Below are 27,343 nucleotides of genomic sequence, written 5' to 3'. Positions count from 1 at the left end.
ATATCTAAGTAATCATCTTGAAATATGACATTAATAATTGTAATATACACACATCTTATTGTGAGGTTGATTTCACATAACTACTTCAACATTAACTTGTCTACATACTTGAGCATAGCCAATTTAAATTAAACTTAGATGCATACAGTTCTACCTACATAATAAACTATCTCTAAGTTACAAGGATGTAACCTTATTTTATCAACCTCAAACAGAAGCCGTTTGTTCAACAGTATTATCCCACTTAACACTTGTCTATTTCGTTTTAACCTTTATATATACAGTCTATGATTTTAACTTGGAGGCTACGATTAGCATCGTTAGCACCGATGTAGCTACCACTAGCTTACATGCTAACCCAAGCCTTACCATTCATTACGTAGCTGATTAAAATCATTAACACATAAATAAAGCACTCGAATTTCACTTACCGCATTCATGCACCGTCTGTTTTAACCGCAGAGCGAGTCACAATAGTCCGATATATAAGCATGAAGAACAAACAACCACAGCCGGCTACAAGTTGTGTTTCCTGGATGAGCTGAGCAGGCAGAGTCCCTGTAGCTAGCTTCACGGAGCAGCTAGCAGAGAGACAAGAAGCTAACAGCGGCAGGCACTTGACAGAGCCGTCACTCAATGTGACCACGCCCTAATTTATGCACACACTTTAAGACCTAATATAAATAAAAGGGTCGCGTTAGAAAACAATTCACTCACGGATCCATAATCATGAAGGTGGAATCTAACTATATCGATAATAAAAATGTATGGAGCCAGTGGTAGAAACATGTTTTTTTCTGCTGTAAAGTTGGGCATTTTAACATGGGGGTCTCTGGAAATTGCTCCTTTCTGCAGCCATCGCCTATCGGCCAATATATGAACTGCAGTGTGTGACACTTCCGTATTGGCTTCCCGGCTCTACCCCAGTTTGCCGCTTGGTCAACACTCGTTTTATTTTGAAAATGTCAACCGGAAGTTTGTGGTTGCTAAGAAACCTGGTTGTAAACATTCCTGTAGGATTAGCTCAGACGAACAGAGACAAACAGATTTGGGGGAAGTATTGTGTTTTCGTCTTGAGAGTTTCTCGTTATTAAATATGTCAGGCCGGAATCCTTTCTCCTCCACACACGGCTTCACCACCAGCGGCTCCAGCTCACACCAGGTAGGTTATCCTAGAACCTGAAACTCATATTTGGTGAGCTTTTTGTGTATTCTTCAGAGAACTAGTCACACACACCCTTGTTATATTGCATAGCAAAACATACGAATGACCTCATATTAACCCTGCTGTAATATTACATGGGACCTGGTCCAGTTGATAATCAAACCTTGGTAAATCAGATTTGTCTATAGGCTAGAGTAAGTGTTGCCTAGAATAATCTATCCCAAATAGTTAATACACTGTTCATGACCTGAATATGAACCTAGAGAATAATCATCAAAAATAGATACAATTTATTTGTACATTTGAAGTTCATTTTTGTTGTTCTTTCCCACTGCACAGAGAAAAGCATATGATATACCGACTCACATCGCCCAAACAGAGGAGCCCTGGAGTCGCCTATATGATAATGCCACTTGTGCCAGCTACCGACAGAGCGTTATGCATTATGAGCCTAAGGTAACCTCCAGGATTATGCATGATTGTGACCCACAATTATGAAACAAAATAATTAAAAAAATAATTTGAATGCACAACTCAATTTTCATTTTTTTACCTCAGGCTCCAAAGGACAGTCTTGACTTCCATCTAAGGTCAGTTTACGATCACCACAACGACTTCTTCTGGGGAAAGAACCGGATGCTATACCAGAAAGAGACTGTTTCTGAGGACCAGAGGTGGGTGTTTGTGAATTTAAGTTTGTGGCAGTATAACTTCCCTCTGTTGGCAGTGGCATTTCAACTGTTGAAAAGGTGGACTTTCTAGATTAAGTGTTACCATTTATTTTAAATGTCAATTTACAGGAAGCAGAAAAACTCAGAGAAGGAACAAGGGGAAGAAATCAGAGTGTGGGTCGATCCACAAAGGCGCTCCATTTACAGCATTAAGTGAAGGTCAGCTGAACTTCACTTATATTGCCATACAAAGAGAATCTTAATCCAACCAAACCCACCGATTCACCTCGCTTTGTGTAAAGCGAGGTGTGTTTCAAATACCAACAGTGCCCTGTCTTTTCCCCCACAGGCTTATTCAAACAAGGGCTGCACCAGGGACAGTGATGGCAGCTTCTATTTACCTTTAAGCTTCCTGCACTATTATCTCTCATCTGCTTCCAACATGAAAAAAACGTAAATAAAGGCAGTTCTTTAAAGTGAACTTGTTCTGTGTCTCTGTCGCAATACCCAACATTGAAAACTGAATACTTAAATGTGATTCGTTGTAAGTTAACTATGTGAACAAATGTAAGTCTTCACACTGATAATGTGGCAAAAACGTGCATCTTTTATTTTACATTAAACATTTAAAGAATATTCTTAATTTATTTAAAAATAAACAAAAAGACTGAAACGGCTGAATATGTTATACAAATATACAAAACTCCCATGTCAACTTTTGTGGAATGGATTAAACGGAGGTATATATATTGAGAAAAGAAAATGTGGAATTGAGTCCTTGACTCCTATTACCACAATATCTAACCTTCCACAAAACAATTAAACCTTAATATACTTCAATAAATGATTAACCTATTTTTTTTTCAGTTGTATATTTGGAACTCATTGAACAGGAAACAGTTGTAATGTAGGTCACGTCCGATGATTCATGGCTTAACTTGTCGTCTGAGACTGCGCCTGATGAAAGCCTTCTCGTCCCATAGGTTGGGAGAGAGCATCTGGCTGCCGTTATGGACACAAAGGACAGTCATCTCATCTGCGTATTTAAGATTCGGCAACAGCTGGAAAAAAAACAGCAAAGCAAACGTTCAGGAAAAATGAAAAGCACAGCCCACGTCGGTCATACAATACAGCCAAAATACAGAGATTCACACAAATCATATTAAACTTGCAATCACCTAGTGTACCACTTGGAGGCAGTAAACAGCTGCCTATTGACACATGAAGTAGATACAGACCAACGTGAGCATTTATTTTGAGAAGCACTTAGGGCAGGAGTCTCCAACACGTAGATCGCGAGCTACCGGTAGCTTTTCAGTAGCTCGCGGGCAGCTTTTCAGTAGCTCGCCGCTCGCAGACTGTGTAGAAAAAAATCCGACTACAATAAACGCACCTGAAATCAGTCTCGCTGTGGCTCAGACACACATTTATGTTTTAAAAAATGCTCGCGTTAGCACCATGTCAGGTTTAGGGAGGATTTAATCAAGTGTTGGATTGCAGAGTATGAATGTCCTCTTGCTATTTTCAGTTGATAAATACTTGTGTAGGGAAAAGAAAGTTTGGGGCTCTCTGCTGGAACTGCTACGCAACCCGACCACGGATAAGCGGGAGAAGATGGATGGATGGAAATATTTGTGTAAAGTTTGTGAAGGCAGGAGGAAAAAAGCTTCCGCGATCACCGTCTCCTCTGTTCCTCCAAACCCCTCCCTGAAAATAATGAGTGAGGCTGATAGTGACCCGATAGAAACTTTATTATTCACTTAATCACTGATTGAGATGATAAAGCTAACTAAATCTCATACATTCATGGGATTCATGTAACAGTAAGACAGAGAATGTAAGTGTGCACCCACATGCACTATTTTTGTTTTTATAATGCTGTTGTAAATACTCCTGTTGTCTGCTTTGTTCAGATTTAAGTCTCGTTTGTGATGCCTCATTCAGGACATTCAGTGTCCTTTTTTTAACAGAAGACCGTTGCTTGAAGCTGCAGCTAGACTGCAGAAGCATTCGTTTTTTGTTTTTGAGGATGGAAAAATGTCACAGATAAAGGGAGGCTAGACCTATACAGTTGATTTATTATGGTTTATCATTTAATGTCAAGACGAAGAAGAAAATATGGCTGAACTGTTCAGTGTCAATCCTGTGGAGATGGAGTGAAAATAATGTTCAGCTTAAGTTTCGGCAAAACTCACAACATTTCTGGAGCCTTGTACGCCCAGAAAACTATAAGAACATTCACCAAGCAGCACTGAAAATGTCTGCTTTATTTGGCTCTACATCCCTTTGTGAAGCAGCTTTTTCTGGCATGAATGAAATCTAAATACAGAACAAGACCGACTGATGAACATTGAAATGACTATTAGAGTGAACCTAAGTGGGTACACTCCAGCATACACCTCTATGGTGGACTCAAGTCATCTCACTAACTGTGAAAAGAGTGAATGCCACTTATTTTACACATGTAGCATAAGATGCTTGTAAGGTGGTGATGTATTTACTATGTGGGCCATAATAATATGTGAGAAATTGTCGTTTTCTTGGACCTTGATGTGAAGTAAAGAAATTGATAAGCTTTGGGTATTGCAATTTCACACGTGTACAAAAGTAGCTTGATTCAACTGATGAGTGCTATGTGAATTTAATGTAAGCGATGTGATGCAAGTAGCTCTTGGCCACTCGGATGAAGAAAGGTTGGAGACCTCTGACTTAGGGCATTTTGAAGAGTGTAAGTCCAATAATCACTGTCTTAAAACTTAAAGACCCAATGATTTGTGTCCCTAACTACTGAAGGAAATATCTGGTTCCAAGCTGCCATCTAGTTACTAACGATTTTTGTTTAATGTTTCGCGCTGTGCAAGTAGTTTACAAGGGCTGAAAACAGCTGAAGGTGACAATGATAATAACAGTGACAGTCAACCAAATCACTACATTTGCTGAAAGAGAGTAGATGGTTATGTAGAGTTGGGGGGAACTCTAGTTTGTCTCTATCATCATAATAATTCCACAAGCATACAAACGGTCATATTAAAGTGCTGGGATGAAGGGTGGGGGGGGGCTTTTCTGCCAGGAAAAGACTACTTGGACACATGCCTTTGTTTAGAAGGTACAAACACTCACTTTGGGTGTAATGAAAAAGTACTGCGATGTCGTCTCTTTGCAGGCCGTGCGGACCACAATGTCAAAGACTCTTCTCTCATTTACAGGATCCATTCCCTACACAAAAAAGAGAAATAGTCTCAATCACATCCAAATACTCAAGCAGGTGGCAAATAATCATGCTTTAAATGTTTGTAAGCTTGCAAACTATTTTTTAAAGTAATACATTTCTTGAACACAGGAGGAGTAGACAAACTCCATGTCTGTGTTTATGTAGAAAAAGAAAAGAGCATAATATGATTGAGTCTGCATATAATGGATGTTTTATCATCTGAAAATGTCCAACTTTATTACCTAATTAAGGGTTCAATCCTTAAGATTTTAGTTTGGGTTGATTTGGCAAAAATACGTTGTACTTGTTATAACAGGAAGTGCAGTATAAAAATACAGGTCCCTGAAAACTAGCGGCAGCTAAGCAAACTATTCTATATCTGTCATATATTTATGTGTATATATATATATAATACCGTGTTAAATTCAACATGTATATTTTCTACTTTCTTGTTTATTTCTAGTCTTTGAATTTGTATTGTACAATGCCATTTCTTTTTATGCTGCTGCGAAACACAAGAATTGCATCAATAAAGTACTATCTTATCCTTTATTGGGTTGTCAATATATCAGGCAAAGATGTGCAATTTTTTCAGACAAAAGTGTCCATCCTATATTGTGAGAAAAAGGCTCACAAAGAAGTTACATTAAGTAGGATATTTTATTTTGATATTCCTAAAAATAAAAGCTGACTGTGTGTGTGTGTGTTTGTGTGAGAGAGCACTACCTGGTTGATCTCGTCCACCACCCTGAAGGGGCAGCGGTTGAGCTCCTGCAGGGCCATGAGGTACAGCATGGTGGAGACGCTGCGCTCTCCTCCGCTCTGATGGTACGCCGTCAGCTCGTGGAGCTGAGTGCTGCTGTGGAACTTCACACGGATTCTGATCCCATACTTGTCGTACTCCTCCTGATAGGAAAGACAGCTTTTAATGGGGTGACATCTTGAGTTTTATTAGAGGGAAACGGTTTGTAGAGTGGCTTAGACAGGCCGGGGAGTGTTACAATTCGTAGACACAGCGTACCTCCCTATCTCTCATCAATTTCCAACTAAGGCTCCAGTAGGGACTTTGTTCCCTGAGTGAGCCTCTCCACCTATGTTTCTTACTTGCTACCCTTTGCCCTCAACCTATTCTAAGGGAGTGTGTGTTCTTCCGTCTGTCTGTCTGTCTGTCTGTCTGTCTGTGTGTGTATTCTCTTGTTCCGATTATCCCAGCCACATTTTTTCTTGTTTTGTGTCTATATCTACGCCGGGATCCGGAGTCGAGGCTGATCTTCTTGCTGTGGTCCTGGATCCTCTATCCTGAGTTCTGGATTAAGTCGTGGCTGAACCTGTCTCTGCGGTCCTGCCTGGGTCTCGTCATGCTGCTTCCCTGATGGCTTCCACAGGATTGTAGCTGATATCCTCGTGGATTCATCTTCTTACAGACACATGCATTTCCTAACATTCGGTCTATATGCTGTAAAATGTATTATCTCTTCGATTTACACACGGCATCTATTGCACGTCTGTTCGTCCTGGGAGAGGGATCCCTCCTCTGTTGCTCTCCCTGAGGTTTCTCCCATTTTTCCCCTTAAACTGTGGGTTTTCTCTGGACGTTTTTCCTTGTACGATGTGAGGGTCTAAGGATAGAGGGTGTCGCTTTTTCTCATGCTGATATTCTGAACAATCTGTACTGTTGTATTAGCTGTAAAGTGTCTCTACTGTAGGCTATTTTTATTATATGTACAGCACTTTGGCTCGACCAAAAATCGTTTATAAATGTGCTATATAAATAAAACTTGATTTGATTCAATTAACAAATTGAGCAATCTATAAAAGCCTGCTTGAATGAATGGAAACAATCACTTACATTTTTTTTCAACCCTTAATGTCAGTGTGTGTGTGTTGTTCCTTTTGTGTCATCATGTACCTCGTTCTCTGAGTGCAGATCAACCTCTCCTGCACATTGCATGGAGCGGAAGAAATCACTAAACTTCACATTAATCTGTTCCACCAGCTGCTTCAGAGGGTTCAGCCAGCGCTCCTTAGCCTGTGAGACACCAGCAGAAATCCTTACACACATTTATTCACAGGATGGTCATTCTGTCCTGCAACAAATCAGACGCTGAACTATATTTCTTTAAAAAAATTATCCGAGAGAAGTCATTGCATTGACATGTCACGTACCTCTGATATGTTCTGTCGGTATGAGGTCAGGGCATTGCTCTTATCTTCCAGCTCTTTCTCCAGATCTTTGTTCTCCTGCTCTCTCTTTTTGTACTCATCCACAATCTCCAAAGAGAAGAAGCAAATCATCATGCAGGAGAAACATGCACCCTCTTAGGGTAAACGCCACAACATATTCAGAACAGACTGTATCTGTGTGTGTGTGTGTGTGTGTGTGTGTGTGTGTGTGTGTGTGTATATATATATATATATATAATAAAAAAGCAGAGAAATTGCGAAGAATTAGATAAATACTAAGAATAAATCGTTAAAACAGAGCACCATTCTATATTGTCCTCATCTTGCCTACAAAAAGAATAAATAAATATTAACAGCATTGTACAGGCAGATTCAAGTTTTCTGTCGAGATTAAAAACCCTCAGTTGTGCTCTTACATTTTCACTGAGCCCAGTGAAGCACTCCGCTCTGGACCGCTCCTCGTTCAGCATGGTGTCGATATCGTCCAGCGTGTCAGGCAGTTTACTGAAAGCCTGCATTAACAAAAACAAACATAAAAGAGCCATGAATATTTTACCAACTTATATTTATAATATGAAAAAGGATAATATTCCAAAGAAGGAAATGTCTAGTTTCATTCACAGTTCTTTTACATTACATGTTGGACGCTTTTATCCAAAGCGACTTGCATACATTCAATACTGTGGGCAATCCCCACAGGAACAATTTGGGGTGAAGTGTCTTGTCTAAGGACACAGCGGAATGTTGACTGCAGTGGGGTTCTAACCAGTGCCCCCGTGATTTGAAGATCAGCGCACTATCCACTGAGCCACAACCTCTCCATTATAATAGTATAATAAAGACTGTAATCCACACTAACTTTACGCAGCTCTTCCGGTAAGGACTCGTCATGCTGCATCCTGCAGATGGACTTGGCTTTCTTCATCAGGCCTTTGCACTGTTCTGTCAGCTGAACCTTCCTTTGCTCCAGACGGATGCATTTTTGCTGCAAGAACAATCTCAGTTAGCAGACATCAGATATACAAAACAGGGAGTAGATTGACAAACAAACAAAATGAGTGACTTTGTAGATGAAACCCAAGAAATTAAGCCTTTTTCCAAACTTCACAAACGTTCTTCAAACTCTATATACAAAAATGTCTAAGTCAGGGGTGTCTAAACTACAGCCCGGGGGCCAAATGCGGCCCGCGGGACTTTTGAATCGGCCCTTAACAAATTCAAAAAGTATAACGGAATACGGCCCACCAATGAAACTGGAGCTTTTCTTGGCTTTAATGTCCTCAATTCGATCATTAATCCTTGTGATGCTTCTCCAATTGTGCCATCAACTACTCTCTGCGATACATTTCTTAAATTTATTATCGAAAAAGTATCTGCTCTTAGGCTAGCCTATACTAGTGCTACCCCAGATCCTGCTCCCTTTCTGTGCCCTACTGTCCTCGACCATTTTGAGCCTGTATCCCTCTTCTCTCTCTCGGGAGTAGTCAAGCACCTGCGGCCGACAAACTGCACTTTAGACAGCATTCCCTCTCGCTTCCTTAGAGATGTTTTTGAATCAGTTGGAGCAAGTGTTTTATTGCTTGTAAACACTTCTCTTAGCTCAGGATGTGTCCCAGCTGCCTTCAAACATGCCGTGGTTAAGCCACTACTTAAGAAAAATCTCGATCCCTCCATTCTCGCAAATTTCAGGCCCATCTCCCAGCTACCCTTTTTATCTAAAGCCCTGGAGCGAGTAGTCTACGCCCAGTTGCAGTCATTTTTAACCACGCATGGTATCCATGAAAAATGTCAGTCTGGTTTTAAACCTATGCATAGTACTGAAACAGCCCTTTTAAGAGTTTGTAATGATCTGCTCTTAGCCGCCGATTCAGGCAGCCCAGCTGTTTTGGTGCCGTTAGATTTAACTGCTGCCTTTGACACTGTGGATCATAGTATCCTGTTGTCACGGCTTGAACAGTCCGCAGGCATTACAGGCTCTGCTCTTGCATGGTTCAGGTCTTATTTGACGGACCGTAGCTTCTCAGTGCAGTTAGGAGTCTTCTCCTCTGCCAAAGCCCCTCTTACCTGTGGGGTTCCCTAAGGCTCGATTCTGGGCCCCATCCTTTTTCTATTGTACATACTGCCCCTAGGTTCAATTCTTACAAAATATAATATCCCCTTCCATTGTTACGCTGATGATGTACAGATTTATCTGCCTCTCAATCAAAATGCCAACTCATTACAGCAGTTGAAGGACTGCTTAACAGAGATTAAATCCTGGCTGAGCCAAAACTTCCTCACCCTTAATGAGAGTAAGACCGAAGTCATCTTTTTTGGACCCCAACCAACAGTCTCCCCGGTTGATATTCTGGGCTCCCTCAATAAAAATATCTTCCCCTCTGTTATGAACCTTGGAATGACCTTCAACAGCGCCTTTAAAATTTGATAAGCAGGTTAGCACTGTAGTCAATACCTGCTTTTTCAAAATACGACTATTGGCTAAGACCAAGTCGTTTTTATCTTTTAAAGACCTAGAAAGGGTTATTAACGCCTTTGTGACCTCAAGACTGGATTACTGCAACACTCTGTATGTGGGTATGGATCAGGCTTCAATTAGACGCCTCCAGCTAGTTCAGAATGCAGCTGCACGTCTTCTCACTGGCCATAAAAAGCGCACGACCATATCACCCCAATTCTGGCTTTATTGCACTGGCTTCCAGTTCGGTTCAGAATAGATTTTAAACTCCTTTTATTTGTTTTTAAAGCCCTAAATGGGCTGGCTCCTGCCTATATAGCCGAACTCCTCCATCGCTACACCCCAGGCAGAGCCTTAAGGTCGGCTGATCAGCTGTTGTTGATAGTGCCCAAGACCAGGCTTAAAACCCGAGGGCATCGAGCTTTCGCAGCGGCTGGCCCTAGGCTCTGGAATACTTTGCCCCTCCATGTGAGGTCGGGCCAGACCCTGTTTTTTTTTTTTAAATCAACACTTAAAACTCACTTTTTCTCTTTGGCTTTTGTTTAATTATCTATTTATTTATTTTAATATTTATAACATAACATAGGATTTCATAAAGTATTTTTTAAATAGTTTATACATTATTCAAATATAGGAATAGTAGATAGGATTACTTAAAATATAGTACCTTATATTTAATCTTTTTTCCCTTTAGACCCTTGCAGTTTATTCTTAAAAATCCTTACCCTTACCCACCCCTCATTTTCCCTCTGCTGGTATATGGCCTTGTAGAGGGTAACAGGGTACAGAGTCGCTTAGATAAGCGGGGGAGTGCATCTGACGAAGAGATAGGTTGTTGTGCTCCTATCTCTGTTTCTCATCCGATATCTAATAGAACTGCTCGGGTCTTGATAGATTGAGAGGGGAAGTTCATGAGATCTTTCTAGAGGGTTATCAAGAATAACTTTTATCCAATGACCTTTTCCCTCTCTGTCTGTGTCTGTGTATTCTGTTGTTCCAATTAACCCAGCCAAATCTTTTTTCTGGTTTTGTATCCATGTCTACGCCGGGAACCGGAGTCGAGGCTGATCCTCTTGCTGTAGTCCTGTGTCTTGGATCCTCTATCCTGAGTTCTGGATTAAGTCGTGGACTTCGGGTCGTGGCTGAACCTGTCTCTGCGGTCCTGCCTTGGGTCTCGTCATGCTGCTTCCCTGATGGCTTCCACAGGATTGTAGCTGATATCCTCGTGGATTCATCTTCTTATTACAGACACATGCATTTCCTAACATTCGGTCGATATGCTGTAAAATGCATTATCTCTTCGATTTACACACGGCATCTATTGCACGTCTGTCCGTCCTGGGAGAGGGATCCCTCCTCTGTTGCTCTCCCCGAGGTCTCTCCCATTTTTTCCCCTTAAACTGTGGGTTTTCTCTGGAAATCTTTTCCTTGTACGATGTGAGGGTCTAAGGATAGAGGGTGTCGTTTTTCTCATACTGATATTCTGAACAATCTGTGCTGTTGTATTTGCTGCAAAGTGTCTCTACTGTAGGCTATTTTTATTTTATGTACAGCACTTTGGCTCGACCAAAAATCGTTTATAAATGTGCTATATAAATAAAACTTGATTTGTATTGTACTTATTAAATATATCTGTTAACATATATTACACAGTAGTGTTCACGTGTTAATAAGCCCAATTTACAATAAATTCAGTCAATTACATTTGAAAATATGTTCTAACAAATCTAAGTCGATAAGAAAAAAGCCCAATAACTTATATACATAACAAACTTGAAATAGACCCTTCCTATTTCCTCTTATGATAATCAATCTGGGGCTCCTGTTGTAAGATATGAGCTGCTAACACATTAAATGAAACTCTCTGGAGAGCTGGGGTGTAGGCTTTTTCTTTTTCTTAAAGCAGATTCAAGTATCAAGCATAATTTACCTACATTTGATTGATTTTGCTAAGTTATAACTTAACTTATGAGGCAATAGACTTCATCTCTGTTCTAATAGAGGGTAACAGGTTGCAGAGAAGGCCTAGCCCGGCCGGGGAGTGTGGAACGTAGCCACAGACCTACTCCTTACCTCTCACCAATTCAGGTTCCAGTGGGGACCTTTCTCCCTGCGTGTGCCTCTCCACCTCTGTTTCCTACTTCTTACCCTTTTCCCTCAACCTATCCTAAGGGAGTGCATGTATGTAGACACGTGAGTTTAGCTGCTATAGGCTTGGACTGTTGGGGGGGGGGGCCCCTTACTCCGTCTTTCTGTTTGTACCTGTGTACTCTCATGTTCCGATTAACCCAGCTTCCCCTAAATCTCTTTTTTGTGTCCATATATACGCCGGGATCCTGAGTCGTGGCTAATCCTGTTGCTGTGGTCGTGTGTCCTGGATCCTCTATCCTGAGTACTAGATCTGAGTCCTGGACTTCGAGTCATGGCTGAACCCGTCTCTGCGGCCCTGCCAGACTCTCACCATACTACTTCCCTGATGGCTCCCACAGGATTGTTGACATCCTCGTGGATTCATCTTCTTATTATAGACACATGCATTTCAAAACATTTGGTCTACCTATGTTGTAAATGTATTATCTTTTCGATTTACACACGGCATCTATTGCACGTCTGTCCGTCCTGGGAGAGGTATCCCTCCTCTGTTGCTCTCCCTGAGGTTTCTCCCATTTTTCCCTTTAAACTGTGGGTTTTCTCCAGAAGTTTTTCCTTGTACGATGTGAGGGTCAAAGGACAGAGGGTGTCGTATTGTCATACTGATATTCTGTACAAACTGTAAAGACCACTGAGACAAATGTAACATTTGTGATATTGGGCTATATAAATAAACATTGATTGATTGACCTCTAGTGAGCTGCCCAGCCCTTCAAATATTCTTCTGTATGTGGCCTTAGGTGAAAAAAGTTTGGACACCCCTGGTCTAAGTGAACCGCTTACATCAGTGGTCTGGAGTTCAGAGGCGCTTTCTCGACAATCATTCTCCATCTTGCTCTTCTGCGCCATCAGCCCCACCGTCTCCAGAGTCAGGTACACCTTCTCCATGGTCAGCTTGACCTTCAGCTACAGACCATGGAGAGACATAGAGAGGAGAAAGAGAGCCAGACATTTAAAAAGACAACATTTAGGCAGAGAAAGGAAAGTGCACTTATAAAGCAAAACATCAAAAGTTATATCTATAAAAATTAATCACAATATAAAATGGTACACTGTTTTTAGTAATCAGTTAAGTCTGATACGAGCTAGAGTTCAGTGGCAATAGAGCTTGGAAATGCAGAAAGGAGGTACATTCAGAGACAGAAGGATGTAACATTGTTGAAGTCATTCACAACACAACATAAACAAATCTAAATGTCAACCTAAAGCTATGGAAATCAGCTTAGCTATCAGTTCATGGTATACATGCCTTAATTTGCTCCATAATCCCTGCGACTAGGGAAACTTTCTGCTGATTGACAGCTGCAACTTTCTCTTTAGTCTTCTCTTCAATCGTCTGCAGGTCAATGACATTCTGCTCCATCTGCCTCAGACTAAACGCATGAAAAGTTGGAGTTAAACCAATTCAAAAAGTGTAAATGTAATGTAAATGTAATGCATTATTATTATTATTATTATTATTTGCATTGACCAAACAGACAAATCACTACAAAGAAAATATTCCAATTAAGTCACATTTCCAAGGACAACAGCCTGTTGGGCCGTTTGTAGATTTTTTTAGACAGACTTGCCTGTCCTGTTTGGAACTGATCTTCTGTTCCAGTTGTCTCTTTTTGCCTTTCACTTCAGAGAGGCGCTTCTTCTCTGCCAATAACTCATTGTCACGCCGATCCAGTGTGACGGCTTCCGCCTGCAGGACCTTCAGCCGCTCATCAATGTCCCGTAACTTGGACTCGCAGTCCTAGTCACAGTGGGGGTAAACAGCTAAACTCTCACATATAGAAAAAACAGATGTAGGGAATATTGGATTTAAAAAGGGTCAGCGCTATGCTTCCCCATGTGTTCCTATGTCTCTCCCTTACCTTCATCTGCTGCTCCAGCTGCAGTTTCTCTTTAGCGTCCACAGTGATGGAGAGGTACTGAGAGGGGTACACTGCAGAGTTACTGGTGCTGATCGTGTTGGAGTAATGGGACCTCTTCAATGTGTACCTCTCCTCTGTTGTGTATAACACCTTGAGGTAGGGCTCTTCAATCACCTGTCAGAAAAACAAATATTGACAAAGAACAACTCCTTTTTAATTCAAGAGCATTAAACAAAATCTGGACTTCAATGGAAATATCAGGAGACAAATATACATATGTCAGATTTAAGTTTACCAGTGCAAAATACAGTAAACTCAAAATGGGTAATAAAATGCGTCATACATTGACACAAGTAAATGCAACTTTAACAACATTTGTTTGACATCTAATTCAATAATTCAACTTGTTGACATCTCTGAAAGGCACAGGAGCAAAATGAATATTTTAATTCAGTATGATTTTTATGGGTGGTGCCTTTTTATAGACTTCACTGACATTTAAGCTCAATCCACTCCGTTTATCTTGATATCCGACCTTTTGTTTCACCAAAGAGGATGGATTTTAAATCACATTCACGTCCCTAATATTCTGCTGTGGTGGTTTGAAAACTTGAAAAATGTGGGAAAAGGAACGTACCCTTTTGATCATGGCTTTAGTTTGTTCATTGCCCACCGGGACGTCGTGCACCTTGTACTGTTGGCAGAGGTAACTCATCACCTCATCAGGCGCGTCAAACATCTCCCGAAGGTAGGCGAAGAACCCAAAATGCCTACAAGAATGTATGGAAATGTTGCATTATTAAACTAAAGACAAATATGCATGTTGATCTTATAGGTCATTACGCATCGGATAAAATTCATATTTTCTCACTTTAGGGACTCAATATTTCTAGACGACTGTTTATTAGAACACGACACCTCTGGAGCAGAAATGGCGTTCACCCTCAGGTTCATCTTGTCACGGACCTGAGGGGTGGGACAGAAACGTTTAATTTGAAAGGGTAACAGCAAACATGGTATTTGTCGGATAATTTACACACAGAAGGATTTTTTTTTTTACGACGGCCATAGTCTGCTCTGACCTCTGTCATGAACTTCTCCATGTCGCCCTTTCTCTGGAAGACAAAAGCCCGCAGGTCCGAGAAGGAGATGTGGTTCTCCACATACTTGGCGAAGCGAGGATCTTTCACATTGATCTGAAAGATAAAGAAAGGGTTAGCATGTGGGCTTTGCAAATGATACAAAAAGCATCACAACCTTATCAGATCACAAATGTTAGCCAAGATCCCCAATTTCAAAGCACTGAAATTTTAATGCTTAATGTCTTTCATTTTTTTTTTTTTTGTAAAGCACTTTGAATTGCCTTGCGTTGAAAAGTGCTCTATAAATAAACTTGCCTTGCCTTGAAAAAATTATTTTTTTATCCCAACCGTTAGCATTAATCATAAGGGTTTTATTACTTCAAAGTTTATTTCCCCATTTAGATTTCAAAAGCTATATTCATTTAATACATAATTTATAATATGCTGTATTGTAGTTGGACACTGATCCAAGAACACTTTGTACAGTTGTTATATATGTACAAGGATTTTGAACAATTATCTTATTCCAACTCCTTTTTACTATAAAATGTACTTACGACCAGCATCATTGGCTCATGGACATTCCCTTCAAAGAGTTGTCTGTTCCGTCTGAGCCACTGGATGGCAGCGTGTGTGTCCCTGTGGCGTCCTCTCAGCTTCTCCTCTTTGACATTCATCATGTTGTTCATGTCCCTGAGCTTTCTCTCCAACACTAGCAATTTGAATAAATAAACCACCATGTAAACGAAACACATGGTGATGTATGTGTGCTAGCAGCATCTTATGTAAATAACTAGATATTTGTTTACGGGTTCAGATGACACTGTTGGTGGGAAACTCACTTTTTGTTTCGGCATGGAGGTTGTCCTTGTCCCTGCGTAGGTCGGACTTCTCCCCTTCGATCTGGGTTCTCTTCTCTCGGATTTGCCTCAGTTCGATATTGACGGCATTGATCTGCGGCATCACGTCGGGTTGGTCTGTAACTTTGGCGAGCTCTGCCTTAAAGGCGTCAATGGTCCGCCTGGTGTTGCTGATTCCCTTCTGGTGGTCTGCCGCTTCAAACTGCTTAATCTTTTGTGTTTGTTTAATATTTTCAATCTGTAGGGAAGAACGGAGAGAACTATCATTAATTATGAACACCACATCTGCAGCTTAAGTCTACTTTATTCTGTGAGAAACACACACGGAACAGGAAAAGTCAACAAGACTACAGACTTCATGAAGTACTGCATCATAAAGATGAGAAATCATTTGTATATAATGCAAATGGAAACTCTTTTTATCATCTCTTCTTATTTATAGAATGAATGTGGGGTTGCAATAATAGACATAAAATAGATATTTTATTATCAGATTTGAGGGGCGGAACGTTTCCTTTCTCTATCTAAGTCCCACCTCTTTGTTTTTTCGATCCATCTGATCCTTTTTCTGATTGCACTTCAAAGAGGCTTCTTTGATGGCATCAGTCTGAAAAATAAGATGCTCACAGTTATCATCATTCATAATATCAATCATTAAATGCAGGTAAAAATTGTGCTGTAGAAAGAATGCTAAAGCCTCTCGTTTTAATGATGTTAAACATAGTATGAATATATTTTATTGTAACCTTGGTAAAGATTTGAAAAATAAATCCATGTTTAATGTAAAGTAGCAGGAGGGATTCCCAAGTGTGCCACTCTAAAATGTCTGAGCATTTTTAAAATTGCATTTCCTAGGGCAATATAATGCTCTGATTAATTTATAATGCACTCAATTCATGTGAAACTCATGGTTGTTCTATGGTCTCTGGATTTAGGCCCCATTTACACGGGAACGCAAACAAAACTAACCGAATTCGATATCAAAAAGGTATTCCGTACACACGGATACGGCTCAATAAACGTGTCCCTTCACACGAGACCGCTCGACCCGCTGTAGTACATATGCCGGGCCTGTAAGTAGCGCTGTACTTCCGCCACAAAATACACCAAAAGCAGCGAAGAAGACCCACGAGCATGGTTGCCAGGTTGATATTCTCCGTGGTGGATTTAGCAACATGTAGTTATGTAGTTCTCCATGTCCACTCTTTGCTGATAGCTGTGGTAGAGGAGCTGTAGATTTTGCACTAACATCTGTAGCATGGTCAGTAGCAGTAGCTACTGACCATGCTACAGATGTGAGCAGCAGAGGTGGGGAGAGGCGGGGCTATGGCTTCATCGTTTTCAGGAAATGATCGTATAGGACGTACACACAGAGCCGTTTGCCCCCCCAGAGCGTTCCGTCCGCAGATCTATCCACCTTGGGACCCGTTATCGTTTTAGGGGTTCATTTCCGCGGTTCCGTTACGGCCTCGTGTGAAAGAACGGGCTATACGAAAGAAAAGTAGCGGATACAACCCATTTCGTTCCCGTGTAAACACCACCTTAGAGTCAGTGAGAGCTAACCCCTCTCTGCTACATTGATACGGACAGATCATATGTATAAAGCAGGCTGAATGATATCTACAGAAAATGACAAACAATATTTCTTTTTTTAGTATCGTGCTACAGCCCCCATCAGAAAGTAAAAACATTTGCATATTCACCGTGGCCTTTATTTGGGCCTCAGAGGGTTTCAGCTGGTTTTCAATCAGCTGAATCTTCTTCAGCATGGGCGCGTGCGCTTGCTTCAGGGCAGAGAGCTGCTTTTTGGCTTCGTCTCGCTCTTTCTTCAATCCCTCAAGCTCCTTACGGGTTGTCTCATACTCCTAGTATTCAAAATGGGAAGAATCAGAGCTGACAGTCCAAATCATTCAGTTGGACTCTGACTGCAAACTTGATTTAATTGTTTGTCCCTTTTGTACAGAGTTTAATTCCCACCACTCACCACCCATGGTTTTTTCTGGTCAAGTAACACAATCACGTCCAGGTGTCTCTTCTTTTCGTAGTAACGCTTCACATCATGTTTGTTCCTCTCATTCCTCTGCTTGGCCTTCTCCAGGAAACTGGCCTTCTCCTTCACAATGTTCTAACAGGAATCAAATCAGAACTTTTATATGAAGTTAAATAATGGATGGGTAAAGTGCGTTATATTTTGTAAAAACAAATACGTCTGCATAATGTCAGACAAACGTTGTTGGAAGTAGTGTTAATTTCGTCAGCTATTTTTTAATTTAGTTTTAGTCTTAGTCCTGTGTTAAATTTCCTATTTAGTTTTTATTTAGTCAAGTTTTAGTCGACTAAAAGTCTGAGCATTTTAGTCTTATTTTAGTCGACTAAAACAGTAAACATTTTAGTCAAGATTTAGTCGACTAAAAGTCTGAGCATTTTAGTCTTATTTTAGTCAAAGAAAACTAATTATTTTAGTCTACTTTTTGTCAATGAAAACTGTCGAGTCTTTTTTAGTCATCAGATTATATAGAACATTTCAGTCAAACTAGTCTAGCCAAAACCAATAATTTGTCATTTTAGTATATAAATAAATAAGATTATCTTGTTCTTATTTGATGAAAAACACAGGCTGAATGATTAAGAAAGCAGCTTTGCAGAGTATCTGGTCAGGTTTGTGGTGTTTTTACCAGCTGTGTTATGGCCACATTGCTTCCCTTCTGATAAAACAATGCATTCGCTTTTTTTCTCCACCTCATTGTAGCGAAAATGGGCCCAAATATCACACCGTTTCTTTCTCCCAAGCAGTGGTGGCTTTAGACTTTTTCGTTGTCAGTCATTTTGACGGACAGGATTGTAACATTTCCGTCATAATCCATTATTATCCGTCGAGTGCACAATGTATCACTCACTCGCGCTGACGGGGGGGGTATTCGGTTAACGCGACCACTGCTCCCAAGCCCTGATGTTGCCATTTTATTTTCTGTTAAATAAGGTTAGTTAGACCATGAGTTAGACCCATAGGGTTAGACCGACCCGAGTCTTCCTGACAGTTCATATTGTGCCGCTGCCCAGTGTAATTCAAATCTCCCGCCGCGCGCAGCACAGAAACAGCTGCTGCCCTGACGCAGCACCGGAAATGGAACTGCTGGGAGAAAAACTGACTACCAGAGATTTAACGTTATCTTTGATAATATTTCGTCTCCTCATTTTTCGTCAACGAAAGTAAAGAGAGATTTTGTCATAGTTTTTATTTAGTAAACTACATTTTCGTCTCGTCACTTTTCGTCAACGATATTGCATGATGATTTCGTTACAGTTATTGTTTACTGCCGTCGGTGCCGTCTCGTCATCGTCTCGTTTTCGTCATGGAAAAAAAGGTCGTTGACGAACATATTTCGTCATAGTTTTAGTCAACGAAATTAACACTAGTTGGAAGAAGTTGGAAGTCTTCCTAGATGTTGATAGAAAAGAGACTTTCAAACTAAATTTGACAGCTCTCTGAAATAAATAAATTATTCAACAACGTGTACCTCCAGTTCCCTTTCTTTGGTGCGGAAGTTTTTGAGCTCACAGTGGTATGTGAACATCTCAGGTGGTCCCACTGACTTCTCTGTTGCCTCCAGCAACTCAATCTTGGACATCTTTGCAAACTCTCCCACTTTTTCCTGTAGGGAAGAAACCAACCTCATCAACGGAAAGATGAAAACAGTGAACAAAGTTCTATGGAAGTCACACTTTAGTCTTGATAGAACTTTTGAGGTTTCCATATGTGGACCACGTCTGCAAACTGACACATTGATGAAATATTGAAAGCTATATTTAGAAAAGAGAACACCATCCACCCTAAAGAAATACTTTTTACATAAATGTTGAGCAGCAACAACTTTAATTGACACAAACATACCTGAGGCAGAAACTGGCAGAGGTTGCCGACTTGGATTTGCAGAGCCTTGACAACTTCTTCCACTGCTTTCTGGCTGCAGATCTTTCCATCAAGCATCCACAGTGACTGGTTGTTCTCCACATGGATCTCTCTGTGTATCACTACATTACCCTCAGTCTTGTACCTGGAACAACAACAACATTTTGATTCTACAATCAGATACATTCACAATAAAAAGTATATATATTTGCTATAGACAATCTGCAATAAATGCACATTTTATGGACAATCTTGCATCAAAGTTATTGATATTGAAGTGACTGCTATTTTGTATATATTGATTGTTGTGGTTTTTTAATCTTAATGTGTGCATATGTGTCTGTTGATTGTGTATATAGGATATACATATTTTATACGTATTTGTATACATATCTGTATTACTGTATAATTTTACATCGGGGATTATTAGAAACGTCATTTCGATCCCTCTGTCTGTAAACACAAACTGAGTAAGTATGACATTAAAGATGACTTTGACATATATTGCAACTATTTCTCAATTATTAAATAGCTGAAACACTCAAAATAGGAGTGTAATTTAAGTTTTTACTTTTGTAATTTCTCAAATACTGAATTGTGTTTTCAAAATGAGTAATGTATTAATTTTAAAAAAAAATCGGAATTAACACAAATGTGTAATCTAATGGAATAACAGTGTGTGTTTGCAAACGCTTTCACACAACTTACAGTTCGATCTCAACGAATCCTTTACTGCAGCCGCGTTTGACATAGAGCCCAACCTATAGGGGGAACAAAAAAATGAATAGTAAAATACAAATAGTAACATACAAATCATAAGAATTGTAACTTATTTGTGAGCTAAAATAATTGAATGATGGATGGACTGATTAAGACTGGTTTGGGGATCTTACCAATAACAACAAACCCATAAATAAAGCTTAGGAGGACAATGAAAGACCTTCAAATAACAGTGCCTATCTATCCATCAAGTCGTGCATTTTAGTCACTCACAGGTCATTTGTAAAGAAAGCAAGAACTGATCAAGTCCAGAGAACATCTACCAGTGCTTGTGTTTCTCTGCCGTTTACCTTGTCGCCTCGGCCCAGGATGGCGGCCTTGCCGGCCAGACCCAGACAGATGGCACACACGATGCTGGACTTGCCAGTTCCGTTGGCTCCAACGATCATGTTCAGATTAGCTCCAGGATTCACCACCGAGTAATCGTATGTCCTGTTAAGGTATCAGCCCATATGGATAAAACAAGTCAAATATATATTTGAGGAAAATAATATTGCAAATATCAGAAAACAAAACTAAGATATGTTGTTTAGCATGTGATATATACTGTTTAAGATAAGATGGACCTATATTAATCCCCTTGGGGACATTCAGTAGTTTAACAGCAACAGGGTAAGATTGAAAAACAAAGGACAGCACAGATTCACACAGATTAATAAAATTAAGGATAAAAATGATAAATAACTATAAACTAAGAAATTAATTAAAATGAACATATATACATATTTGGTCATGTGTACATATTATTTACGTGTGAAAACAGTGTATTTTATGTCCAGTAATTGCGTCACATTGTTGACCCATTGTTGTGCAGCCTGATGGCTTTTGTGTTGCTATCTTAATGAGTTTTCATTAGGAATTCTACACTCAAGTCTAAATATTTGAGTTATAGTATACATAATGCCATAAATGTCAAGGCAGGGCAACAGTGTCACAAACTGCAGCTTTTAAAATGCCCATTTGGTAGAAACATCTAAACAAAAGCTGAACATCTTGAGGGGAGAATTGTTGCTCTCCTGTTGCATCTGACTTTCTTTTGTAAAGAGGTGTATCCTGATAAATACAGTCTATGATTGTACATAAACTGGCAGTTGAAGTCACAGAAAGAGCCGTTATGTGACCTTGACTTGAACTCCTCCACCAAGATCTTCAGTCATGCTTTCAGCTCCAACTCAGGAACAATTTAATAAGGTCCTTTAAAATCTTTATGGGAAATCAAAATAGATCAAATGCGACCTGATTGTATGAATCATTTGTGTGCATTAATACATAAGACATTAATGACACAGGAGATCCAGATGGCAAATCCAGATCCTTTTACGGAGGTCTTCTGAGTTAGTCATTGAAGAGATCCGGATCATACGAGTCATTTGAGTCATATGAGTCAGCATCACCAAGAGTTTAGAAATCCTACCGGTGAAACAGGAGCCCATAAGGCGCTTTCACACCGGAGTACTTTTCCCAGTATAGTTCCGATAGTTCTTGAAATGTTGCGTTCACACCCAAAAAAAAAAAATCAGAACTAGAACTTAGTTCATCAGAACCTTTTCACCCCATTTTTAGTCCCATCTAGAGAGCAGGTACTTTCATGGGAGAAAAAGGTTCCCATTTCGGATTGGCTGGGCGGATTGCAAACCACGCCCCGTAAACACTGACTTTGGAAAATGAAACGTTTATGATTAAATGATGTCTTGGCTGACGGAATAGGCAGAACTAACGTTATTTGTCGTTCTAGTAGTCGGACCCATTGGAGCGGGAAAAGTATAAGTATCTGAAATAAATATGTGTACCAGGGGCGGCTGGTACTGTAGGCTAGGGAAGGCTAAGCCTTCCCAAATATTTTTGTCACATCCTGGTCAAATAAAAATATAATGTATAATGTTTGTGTCTTTGACATTAGTGCTGCTCTGCAGCCACCTGTGCCCTGTACTACGAAGCCAGTTCAACATACCCTGGATATGTTTGAGTTATCTTAACTAACCCTAACAAACAAGATCCCGCTAAGCGGTCATACGACGCTGGTTATCAACTCGGTAAATCAAGCCAGGCTGAGAGCGCGTTCACGTGAAAGGGGCGGGGTTAGCTACATTTGACCAATCACAAACAGGGACAAGTGTAGCCTACTGACAGCGCAGCGTCATACTTCATTAATGAAAAGTAAACTAATATTAGCCAAATATGAACTTTAAACATCCATGACTTAAACATATAATCCAGGATACAAGCCACATAGTTGCACCTGCAAGGTGAATATAGAACTGGTAAAAAAAATAATAAACTACTTTGTGTTTGAAAGCGTACAACAGTTTTATGATATCACTGCCCCATCTAAGACACGAGTGGATCTGACTTTAATTAAATTTGAGTTGAGTGTTTCGTCAACCTAATGTGTTGCTTAAAATAACACTTCTGCATACAGTATGTGACAATGTAAGTGTTGCACGGACAGATACGGCTCGAGAAGCTGACTCAGATAAGGAAATATATTATATATTATGATCGATGATCTGATTGATGATGTGATATGAATGATAAGTGCGACACGTCGGCGTCTTCTCTGCATACGGCGGTTTAAACTGTATTTATTTTGTCATGTAATAATATGACTTTATAGATTTAAACCCCGCACACTGAGCTCTGATTGGTCAGCAGGCGGTGCTTTCACTGAGTTGATCTCTTTTCTATAGACGCCGGAGGCGGGCAGCGTCGGGTAGAAAAAGTTATTTAGCCTTTCCAAACCTGAGCCTCAAGCGCCGCCTATGATGTGCCAATAACTGTATTGCATTGTTTTCTTATGCGTAATTACTTCATACTGTCTTTGTCTTTTTCGTCCTGCATTTATTGTGCCCTTCTCAGAAAATAACTGTCCCCCTGTTGAATTATATATGTATTTGTTTATTTAATACTCTTATACTAATCACTTCCTGTATTCCCGTGATAAAAAGGGATATGCGCAATAAAACGTGTCACTTCCGGTTGAAGCAAAGCCGACGGTGTATGTGTGTATTTATTCCTCTGTCACGTTAAACTATGTTCACGGTATTCCTGCCCTAAGGTGAAGTCGTCAAATGATCTGTGCACGATCCAAGTAGACGGAAGGAATGAGGTATTTGCGTTCTACAATGACAGAGAAGAGCCTGTCAAGTTTGGCTGTAGGCAAGGCAAGTTTATTTATATAGCACTTTTCTGTACGCGACAATTCAAAGCAAAGACAATAAAATAATAAAAATAAACACCACAGGTATACAATACATGTTTAAAAAAGCATACTGTAGTGCGAATATGAGCAGCTCAATTAAAAGCAGCCAAAGATATATGTTTTTAGTCTCGATTTAAAAATAGTAAGCGTTTCTGCAGACGTGCATGATTTGGGTTGTTTGTTCCAGATTGTCGGGGCATAATAGCTAAATGCTGCCTCTCCATGTTTTGTTTTTACTCTCGGAACCGATAGCAGACCCGTCCCAGAAGACCTGAGGCACCTGATGGCTCGTAATTATGTAGGAGTTCAACAATATACTTTGGTCCTAAACCAGGGGTGGAGAACTTCCGGCCCCCGGGCCGTATACGGCCCGCGAGACCATTTGGTACGGCCCTCGAGGTAATTTATAAAACACACGCAAAAAATAAAAAAATTAAAGAAACCTAGACCGCAAAAGAATTAAACAAGCGAGTGCCTGTTTTTCCTGGCCAAGGTCAGGGTCCTTGAACACAACACAAGCCTAACGTGTCGTGGTATATGTCTCGTCTGACAGGGGTGCAGTTCTGACGGAGAGCACCAGAACGTCGCTCGGGTGCTTTATAAATGTCAGTACCCACAAGGAGCCGCACACATGCCGCAGTTTCTGCGTGGCTGTGTCTCTAGTTGAAAGCCCAGTGGCGATCTGTCATACTGATCATACAGTCAATAACTTTGTTGTTATTAGCATCTGGTTAGCTAGCTATGCTAACGAATATAAGAAGCTTTTTCTCCAACCAGTGAGGTAGAGGCACATCTTTATATGGTCATTATAGTTATAACAAAATAAGAGAATAAAGTAAACCGGTATAAAATACTATATGACAGTAAAAAAAAGTTAAAAAAACAGTTTGAAAGGGGAGTGATTTGTAAAATATCCATAAAGAAAGAGAAATCTGCTTACAGTTCTGTTTCATATGGGTGTTGAGAGATGTATCCATAGATCTCTTAATGTTGCTCTCAAAGTGCACCAGATTGATGCTTTTAACTTTAACATTTTAAAAAAAAAATCTTCCCGGGGGAGCACACATCTTGTGTCCATATCTTTCTGTTTTGGTGGTCATGCCACACCATGCACGTGCATGTATGCGTGAGTCATGGTGAGATATCTGGATTAAGAGGTTGCTTTTTCTTTGCACAGCATGAAAGAAAGGCCAAATGAATGGGCTGTGATTTTAGTATTTTAAGCAGAGGTCAATAATTTGTACGGCCCCCGGAGGATGTTGTCAACATTGAAATGGCCCTTGAGAGGAAAAAGGTTCCCCACCCCTGTCCTAAACCATGTAATGATTTAAAAACTAGCAATAGTACTTTAAAATAAATTATTTGGCCGACTGGAAGCCAATGTAGAGATTTCAGAACCGGACTGATGTGATCCACTCTTTTAATGTTAGTGAGGACACGTGCAGCAGCGTTCTGGATCAGCTGCAGCTTTCTGATTCAGCCCTGTGAATACACTATTGCAGTAGTCGAGTGAGTCTACTAAAGATAAAAGCATGGACAAGCTTTTCTAAGTCCTGTTGTGACATTAGTTTTTTAATCCTCGATATGTTCTTCAGGCTGTACTCAGCATTGAATCAAAATGCACCATAGCTTTAAATCTTTTTGCTGATCAAGATGGTAATCGCCAAATTCAGCTGTAATAGACATGCCAACTGGATGCTCTGCTCACGGATGACTCGAAGAGCATAATAAACTGTTAAGATGATGACCTTACGTGTGTAAATATATTTTTCTTCTTTGTGGGGGTCTGCCCCCAAAAAACAGTTTCAAGTCCTGAGAAAGTCAAATAAGACGTAAAACTACACTGCCCAGCCAACAGAAAGTAACCACTTTGATTTAACTAGGCCAGTAGGTAAGGACCTTCCACTGGATAATAGCTGCAGCGATGTATATGTTTTAGCTGAATACACATTTTTAACCCTAACTGATGCAGTTAGTCACTTCTTTAATGTTTGTTCTTTCTGATGTAATGTCAAGGTTGTAACTGTTTGCAATGAAGTTGTGGGGCGCTGAACTGTTCCTTTGATTCTTTTGATATATGATAGTAATTACTTGTCTTTCAAATTTGAAGGAGGGTGAGCAAGCATTTGAGGAACGTTCATCATTAACTCCTCCAAAAAATATAGTTTATTTAATAATAACACTGAATATGTGAATCATAACAGTGATTGACAGCTGATAGGAATAATATGATTATTAATAGTATCATATTAATTTAGACAAACATCGACGAGACAGTTAATTAATGTACTTATTGTAGCAGTCTGCATGGATTTGGTACCCCTGCTGGTCTAAGAGTGAGACAAACTCATTCAGTTGTGACTGTCCTGGACAAAGTTGTAGGGGGGGGGTGCCATATCTGGCAGGAGAAATACCTGCTCTGCTGAACATGTTATAGAGAACAGTGCAGATCTAAAATAAGGAACATTAATAGTGTGATAGAGGCACAGATATAAGATCAATAATACACTTTATTTTAGGGCACCTTTCAAAGCATTCAATGTCACCTTAAAATACAATACAAAATAAAATATGAGTGGCATTACAATACAAACATGTGTTGAGTAGGAAACCACAGAGGAAAATTACATTCAAAAGGAGCAATTAAAGCGAGTGAAGCCAGGTTGAACACATTATCTTTTAGGCTTGCTTGAAAATAACAGTGTCTGACATATGTTATATCATTACTGTCATATAATTGCTTACTATTCGTGGTTATCAGACACTTAAACAACAGAGAAGGTTTTAAGAAATAGGACTATACTGACAAATGACATTATCCTGTCATTGTCTGTTCTGTGGAGGAACATAGCAGAGTGGGACTGCACTCAAAAACGGAAGTTTGTTCCAATACGAGGATTGTGACTATCTGAAAAGTGTCCTTAAAACGAGCCTCCTCGCAATTGTATGCACATTATATATTCAGCCGTTTGCTGTTTAATCTGATGGGAAATATATCATTCAAAAGAGAGAGAAAAGCTTATTAAACTAGACGAACGCTCAATACAGGCGATGACGTCATGTTTGCGCGTCCCCGCGAACAGGGCTTCAATCTACGGCACAACACCCCACCTGCCCCTAATGACCAGTTGCCACTGCTCATGATAGAGTACCAGGAAGCGTTAACTATGTTAGCATGTTTGCTATTAATGTGGCCATTCAGCTATCATCAAGATAATAATTATGTATACATTATATTATGACTGGTGGCAGTTGAGTTTCAGTCTACAGACGGCTGTTCTCTGTTGTTGATAACTTACAGGAAGTTTTTCATGGTGAGGCGAAATATCGATCCCTCCACAAAACGACCCTCCACTCCGGTCCCATCGGGCTGACTGTCGTTCGCTATGCTGTTGGAAGTCTGAGAGCCGAACGCCTGACTTCGTCGCTGTTTTTTGCTGGACGACGCCATGGTGAATTAAAAGAGAAGACTGTCAAGCGAACACAGCACCTGTGAGTTCGTTCTTATACATTCACGCATTTGCGCGCGCTTCCTCCTAGTATTTACTGAAAGCTGGTTGGACTAAAGAGGTCACGTGGATACACGTCAGTGTATCGCGAGATACAAGATACAATGCACAAAGTGAGTCAACCTCTGAATTTTTTGTTTCACTTTATTATTATAGTTTTCATATATATAATATATAATGGAATATAAAGACTCTCCCTAATACATCCATGGATACAGCATATAACCAACTCATATATGTATTTACTAGTGGAAAAATTATGCAGTAATTGCATTGATGTAAACAAAAAAATATTAAGATATAA

At 40.0% G+C, this 27,343-nt stretch overlaps 2 protein-coding genes across 2 annotated transcripts; one reads left to right on the top strand and one right to left on the bottom strand.

Moving 5' to 3' along the window:
* Positions 1–993: 993 nt before the first annotated feature.
* Positions 994–2,317, top strand: cfap276 (cilia and flagella associated protein 276). Its single transcript, XM_034087611.2, has 5 exons — positions 994–1,162; positions 1,505–1,621; positions 1,724–1,839; positions 1,966–2,055; positions 2,186–2,317. The coding sequence occupies exons 1-4, from the start codon at positions 1,097–1,099 to the stop codon at positions 2,051–2,053; spliced, it is 387 nt and encodes a 128-aa protein (XP_033943502.1). The 5' UTR covers positions 994–1,096; the 3' UTR covers positions 2,054–2,055; positions 2,186–2,317.
* Positions 2,318–2,420: 103 nt separating this feature from the next.
* smc5 (structural maintenance of chromosomes 5) lies at positions 2,421–27,117 on the bottom strand. The gene is made up of 24 exons (XM_034087609.2): positions 26,830–27,117; positions 20,622–20,763; positions 20,260–20,312; positions 19,534–19,696; positions 19,160–19,294; positions 17,626–17,766; positions 17,345–17,506; positions 16,177–16,248; positions 15,624–15,879; positions 15,339–15,493; positions 14,782–14,895; positions 14,571–14,665; positions 14,337–14,469; positions 13,700–13,873; positions 13,409–13,578; positions 13,087–13,210; positions 12,621–12,743; positions 8,091–8,216; positions 7,648–7,743; positions 7,214–7,318; positions 6,957–7,076; positions 5,774–5,953; positions 4,957–5,052; positions 2,421–2,897 (listed from the first exon to the last, which is right to left on the bottom strand). Exons 1-24 carry the CDS (start codon positions 26,979–26,981, stop codon positions 2,763–2,765), a joined length of 3,222 nt encoding a protein of 1,073 aa, XP_033943500.1. The 5' UTR covers positions 26,982–27,117; the 3' UTR covers positions 2,421–2,762.
* Positions 27,118–27,343: the final 226 nt, after the last annotated feature.

Source organism: Pseudochaenichthys georgianus, chromosome 7 (genome assembly GCF_902827115.2).
Source record: "Pseudochaenichthys georgianus chromosome 7, fPseGeo1.2, whole genome shotgun sequence".
In the NCBI taxonomy this organism is placed as follows: Eukaryota; Metazoa; Chordata; class Actinopteri; order Perciformes; family Channichthyidae; genus Pseudochaenichthys; species Pseudochaenichthys georgianus.
Note: the sequence above shows the minus strand (reverse complement) of the source record. Positions and strands in the feature narration are given on the sequence as shown.